A 6424-nucleotide genomic window follows, 5' to 3' on the forward strand; every position below is an offset into this window, starting at 1 on the left:
CGAGCGGACCTGCGAACCGGGGACCGCGCGTCTGCACCCCTCCCCCTCCCTGGGTGCTCTTCCCCCGGCGCTCCCGCCCCCTTGTTTGTAAACACGCGTCCCCTCCCTCCCCAGGGCCTCAGCGCCCTCCCTCCGGGGCGGGGCGGGGAGGGGGAAGCTTCCGCCCTCCGGCCCCTGCGGTCCGAGGCCCCGCACACCGCCCTCCCCGGCAGGGGCCAGGCGTCCTAGTTTGAGGATCCTGACTTTGGAGGGCGGGTCCTGCGTCCCGGGAGGGGTCTCTCCCGCTCAGGCCACGAGCTCAGAGTGGAGGGCTTAGCCCACGTGTTGCCCCACCCACCGGAGACCGGCTGGGGCTCCTGGCCTTGGGTGACCGAATACATTGCTTGGAGTTTTCCTCGCCTGAATCACCCTTCTCTCCTTTGTGAATCCCCTCCTGTCGCCACAGTTAGGAGTTGAGCTGTTGTGTGATAACCGGTGTCCCTGGGCTTGGGAACCGGGGAGGTGGGGGGGGGGGGCGCAGGGAGCAGTGGAGGACTTGCAAGTCTTCAGTTGAGTGATCGAAGACTCATTTTCTCTTTTTGTCTCTCCTGTCTGTGTGTCTTTGTGCCTCTGTGTACCCCTCCCTCAGACTCCCGAAGCCCAGACAGTTCCTCCCCAAATCCTCTTTCCCAGGGGGCCCCTCCCCATTCTCCTCCTGGGCCACCTCTACCCCCTTCAGCAGCCCCTTCCCTTGGAGGCTCTGGGGCCCCACCCCCACCCCCGATGCCACCCCCTCCTCTGGGCTCCCCGTTCCCTGTCATCAGCTCTTCCATGGGCTCCCCTGGCCTGCCCCCTCCAGCTCCCCCAGGATTCTCCGGGCCTGTCAGCAGTCCCCAGGTGAGAGGTTGTGACCCACATTCTGCCTCTCCAGTTGCATTTCCTTGTGACCCTAGATCCTTGTGTGAACTTCCCCATGACCCACTGACCTCCAGACCTCTAATTCTGGCAGGCCTGTTGTCCCTGTGAGACCCCCTGAGGTGACTGATGTTGCAGTGCATGTGTCCACCCCGACCCCAAAAGGAACCCCAATATTCCTGATGTCCCTTTCACCCGTCAGTGACTTTCTGCCCTTTTGGTCCCACCTGCCCTTCTGAGATAATACCTTTCAGGGCCACCGTGTTGCACTCTCTCAAGGGACGCTATGTGTAGTCTCTGGGTTGTGCTCCAGGGCTGGCCCTCCCCGCAGACCGCAGTGTAACAGTGCTCTGCGGGGTGTGCAATGCAGGGCCCTCTGAGGGGTTAGGGCATGATTTCCATCGCCTCTGATTCTCTTTCCCAGCGAGTCTCCCCATGACCTCCCTATTTCCCCTATCCCAGATTAACTCAACAGTGTCGCTCCCTGGGGGTGGGTCTGGCACCCCTGAAGATGTGAAGCCACCAGTCTTAGGGGTCCGGGGCCTGCACTGTCCACCCCCTCCAGGTGGCCCTGGGGCTGGCAAACGGCTGTGTGCAATCTGCGGGGACCGAAGTTCAGGTATGGGGTTCAGAGGACCAGCAGACAGGAAGAGAGAGAGAGAGATGTCTGCCCCTGACCATCCCCTGTGGGATTCCCAGGGCCGCATGGGGTTTCTTTGGAGCAAGTAGCTGGGGGAGGCCCAGAGAGCTAAAGAACCTGAAGCTAAGACAGGTTGGGGGGTGGTAGAGGGGAGGGTGGACTGGACCACCTCACGTCCTCGTTTCCCAGCTCTGTGTGTGGCACACACAGAGCAGACTTGGCAAGAGACTTAATGGCGAGCGGTTTGCATGCAGCCTTGCTGTTGCCATTCCCTCCCCCTGTAGGCAAACACTATGGCGTTTACAGTTGCGAGGGCTGCAAAGGCTTCTTCAAGCGCACCATTCGCAAGGACCTGACCTACTCGTGCCGGGACAACAAGGACTGCACAGTGGACAAGCGCCAGCGGAACCGCTGTCAGTACTGCCGCTATCAGAAGTGCTTGGCCACTGGCATGAAGAGGGAAGGTAAGGGCCTGCCCACCCAGGCTTCCCAGTCTACCCTCTGGGAGAGGAGGGAGGAGTGAGGAGGGAGGGGGAAGACGGGACTGTTTTCTCTCTCCTCCAGAGGGCGATATTTGATCTCTCTCTCCCTCATCAGCTCTTCTCCCGGAAACCCTCATCTGATCCCTTGAGTTTCCTTCCTAACGGTTCTGCCTCTGGCCTGTCCCTGTGACCCTGCCTAGTCTGGTGTGAGGGTAGGCTCACTTTCCTTACCTGTGATGGGCTCTCTGTGTCCCTCTCTAACCTGAATAGCCCTTCCTCTCTTTGACCCAGCGCTCCCTCTCTGGTCTCTCCTCCAAACCCTGGGATTCCACTCTCTTAAGCTACAGACTTTACTGAAGACCTCAGGGCACCTTCCCTTTTTCAATCTTACCTTCTTCAGTCTGACTCTGGAATTCTGAGAGACACCCTGTAGAGAGTATCTTGATCAAATCTCATTTTCGAGATGAGCCTGAGGCCTAGCTTCTCCAAGGCCATGCAATAAATAAGTGGTAGAGCTGTGATCAGAACTCACGTCTCTGAAGACCGAGGCCGGTGCTCCTCATACCGCCTCTGTGTTGAGTTAGAAGAGCACAGAATTTGCAGGCAGGCACTCTTGGATTCAGTTGTATGACTTACCATGTACTGTGTGAACTTGGGCATGCTATTTAACTTCTCTAGGCCAAAATTCTTCATCTTTAAAAATGGAGACAAGAGCCCTGGCCGGTGTTTCTCGGTGGTTAGAACATTGGCCTGCACTCCGAAGGGTCCACTGGTTCCATTCCCGGTCAAGGGCATGTACCTCTGTTGCAGGTTGGATCCCCACCCTAGACAGGGCGGGGCACCTGTGATCTAAGGAGTTAGGGAGGCAACCGATCAGTGTTTCTTCCTCCTTCCCCTCCCTTCCCCTCAAAAAAAAATCCCTCCCTCCCTCTCACTCAAAATCAATGGAAAAAATATCCTTGGGTGAAGATTAACAAAACAAAAAAAAAAAAAGGAAAAATATAAAAGGGAAAAAAAATGGAGACAAGAACTCACAGGATTGTTATAATAGAGTGAATGTTAAAATGTGCTTGGCCCTCATTTAAATGTTAGCCTTCTCCCTAATTCCTTTATCCTCTCCTTCCCTTCTCCTTGGCTTCTGTGCCCTGTTACAACCCCTGCTTCCAGACTGTCCCTAGTCTGTTATTTGTAATGACTTCCCCGGTTCCTATAAATATCTCCTAAGGGCCATCAGATGCTGATAAGGCCCTAAGGACCTTTCAGAACCTCCTCATGGCAGGCTGCTGACTTTCCACTTTTTGTCCTCCCTCCCCCACCAGCGGTACAGGAGGAGCGTCAACGGGGGAAGGACAAGGACGGGGATGGGGAGGGGGCTGGGGGAGCCCCCGAGGAGATGCCTGTGGACAGGATCCTGGAGGCAGAGCTTGCTGTGGAGCAGAAGAGTGACCAGGGCGTTGAGGGTCCTGGGGGAACCGGGGGTAGCGGCAGCAGCGTGAGTGATGGGGTCAATCCATTCTCCCTAATGGGGGTTGGGGAAGTGGGAGCCTAGGTCTGTCCTGCCTCCACCTCCCCTCCGTTCCCCTCACAACCCTCCTAACACTGTCTGGGACTGGAAGTGCTGCCAGACAAGGCCTCTTAAATATCTGAGGTGGGTGTGGTAGTGTCCTCTGTCCCACCCCCAGAACAACCCACTGCTTGGCAGAACCACAGCAAGTCCCAAATAAATGTTCTCACAAATGCCAGAAGAAAAGCCTGACTTACAGGGGTCGGTTCAGATGGGGCTTGAAGAGGTATACCACGTTGTAGGAGGGGGTATCAAAGTCTCTTACAAGGGGGCTCCCAGTGTACTTCTAAACCTCCCATAACTCTTACCCCACACCCCCTGCAGCCAAACGACCCTGTGACTAACATCTGTCAGGCAGCTGACAAACAGCTATTCACGCTTGTTGAGTGGGCGAAGAGGATCCCACACTTTTCCTCCTTGCCTCTGGATGACCAGGTCATATTGCTACGGGCAGGTCAGTGACCTTGGATCCCTTTGACCTCTTGACATTTGACCCCTTTGACATGACCTTCAGTGACCCCAGTGCACACTTGCATACTCAGGGAGCCAAGCTCATTGACCTCGCCACCTTCTCTTCTCTTCCCCCGGTGTGCTGTGAATCCCGTGGCCTGACCTCTGGCTCCCGGCCCTGTTGCTCCCGCCCAGGCTGGAATGAGCTCCTCATTGCCTCCTTCTCCCATCGATCCATCGATGTCCGAGATGGCATCCTCCTCGCCACGGGTCTTCACGTGCACCGCAACTCAGCCCATTCTGCAGGCGTGGGAGCCATCTTTGATCGGTCAGTGGCCCTCCGCTGGGCTGGCCTATAGGTGGAGGGGGTGGGGCTATAGGCTGGTCCGTGTCCAAGGCTGGCTGAGCTGTGACCTTTGAGTGACCTGCAGGTCCCTCTCCAGGGTGCTGACAGAGCTAGTGTCCAAAATGCGTGACATGAGGATGGACAAGACAGAGCTTGGCTGCCTGAGGGCAATCATTCTGTTCAATCCAGGTAAGAGGAGGTCATCCCATCTCTCAAGACCAAAGCAACCTTGGAGCCTCCTCTTCTCCGGAGACTCCTAAGTTACCCAGCTATCCCCTCAGTAAAACCCTCTGCCCGGAAATCTCCCAGATAGCTAAGAACATCCCATATCCATGGTGCATTCCCCTTCTGACCCCCTCCCACAAACCCAGTGTGCCCTGCTCCCTGACCAGGCATCTGGAGAAGGGCAAGTAGATGGGGCCCGGAAGGGAACAGCTATTCACGGGGGCCACATCTCCCCGTTTGTGCTGATGTGATCGGCCTGCCTCCTCCTTCCTCCTCTCTTCCCCGCTGTTCCAGACGCCAAGGGCCTCTCCAACCCCAGTGAGGTGGAGGTCCTGCGGGAGAAAGTGTATGCATCACTGGAGACCTATTGCAAACAGAAGTACCCTGAGCAGCAGGGACGGTGAGAAGGAGTTGTGGGGGTGAGGGATTGTGGGGACTGAGGATCCCATGGGGTGGAGGTTTGGGGGCCATGGGTGTGTTCAGGGCCCATGCGATTGCAGCTCTCACTCCCTTTCTCTCGCCCCCCCTCAGGTTTGCCAAGCTGCTGCTACGTCTTCCTGCTCTCAGATCCATTGGCCTTAAGTGTCTAGAGCACCTGTTTTTCTTCAAGCTCATTGGTGACACCCCCATCGACACCTTCCTCATGGAGATGCTCGAGGCGCCCCACCAGCTGGCCTGAGCCCAGACACAGACGTGGTGCTTCCTGCACTTGAGGAGCGCACACCTGAGGGGGACGCCAAGCCTTGGGGCAGGGTGGGCAGGGCCGTGTGCCTGGAGTCTTGGTGGGGTGAGGACTAGGGAGCAGGACTGAGACCTCCAGGGGATCCATCAACCCTCCAAGGGGTTTGCTTGATATCCCAAGTCAGAGGGGACCCCAGGCCCTTATGAGAGCTGGACCTCTTCCTTCAGTGGCCTCGAGCCTCTGAATTGGTCTGGGTCTGCCATGACTTGGGGTGAATTCCCACCCCGCCTGGAACAATCTCCCCCAGCAGAAAGCACTGGCCTTCTCCCAGGGCCCTGCTTCCTTCTCATCTTGCCTCACTTAGCTCCCTGTCTGGAGAGTGGATATGGGAACTCTCCCAGAGATGGATATTGGGGGGCAGGCCCCCCAAAGTGATGGACATGGGAGTAGGGCTCTGACAGGCCTTCCTCTAACCAAGCCTGGCAGATCGGGGCTACTCTGTCACTGCCTCCTGCCCGGAGTCACCTCTCGCACGTCACCTCCTGCAGTCAGACTGAGAAATAAGTGGTGGTGGTGAAGGGGTGGGTAGAGATGTAGGAACCCGTCTGCTATTTTTAATTTCCTCTGAGGATAGAGATTTACAGTTAGACTCAAAGAAGTACTGTACTTCCCCAGGTTGACTAAGATGCCAGTGGTGGAGGTGGACTGTGGGAAAGGCAGGGCCCCAAGGCGGTGGCCCTGGGGCTCTTGAAGCCCTGGCCTTCTCACCCCTCGCCCATCTCTCCTCGCCTGACTGAGGGGGACGGGGCCTGGGCTGCGATGGCCGGGCCTCCCCAGCCCTGGGCCAGGCCTTCGTGAGGGGAGGCGGTGGGCTGTAGAGATGGGGTGCCCGGGCTGCATGACTTTTGCCCTGCAGCTCTTCTCTGGGGTTTCTTTCCCTCTTTCACTCACGTATAAAATCGCTTTCAAATTAAAATCGCTGTTTTCTGGACTGAGGTGACTGTTGGCGTGGACAGCGCCGCATCTCGCTGGGTGTGGGGGATCCGGTCGGTTGGGACCTCCAGACACACTCCCTTGACACTAACGGTGCTGAGGTTCCCTGGGGCCGGAGAGGCGGCGCAAGGTGGGGGACACAAGGCGC

General features: G+C 57.3%; 1 protein-coding gene across 1 annotated transcript; it reads left to right on the top strand.

Moving 5' to 3' along the window:
- Nucleotides 1-787: 787 nt before the first annotated feature.
- RXRB (retinoid X receptor beta) lies at nt 788-6274 on the top strand. The gene is made up of 8 exons (XM_015567477.1): nt 788-1513; nt 1819-1998; nt 3336-3508; nt 3905-4034; nt 4226-4358; nt 4462-4565; nt 4896-5001; nt 5133-6274. The coding sequence occupies exons 1-8, from the start codon at nt 1330-1332 to the stop codon at nt 5278-5280; spliced, it is 1158 nt and encodes a 385-aa protein (XP_015422963.1). The 5' UTR covers nt 788-1329; the 3' UTR covers nt 5281-6274.
- Nucleotides 6275-6424: the final 150 nt, after the last annotated feature.

The sequence above is a fragment of the Myotis davidii genome, unplaced genomic scaffold (genome assembly GCF_000327345.1).
Source record: "Myotis davidii unplaced genomic scaffold, ASM32734v1 scaffold4, whole genome shotgun sequence".
Lineage (NCBI taxonomy): Eukaryota > Metazoa > Chordata > Mammalia > Chiroptera > Vespertilionidae > Myotis > Myotis davidii.

Bases quoted from the DNA above. Each gene is read 5' to 3' on its own strand.
- RXRB (XM_015567477.1), top strand. From the start codon at position 1,330: ATGACCTCCCTATTTCCCCTATCCCAGATTAACTCAACAGTGTCGCTC. The intron at 1,514-1,818 runs GTATGGGGTTCA...CTCCCCCTGTAG, and splicing joins CTGCGGGGACCGAAGTTCAG to GCAAACACTATGGCGTTTAC. The intron at 4,566-4,895 runs GTAAGAGGAGGT...CCGCTGTTCCAG, and splicing joins AATCATTCTGTTCAATCCAG to ACGCCAAGGGCCTCTCCAAC.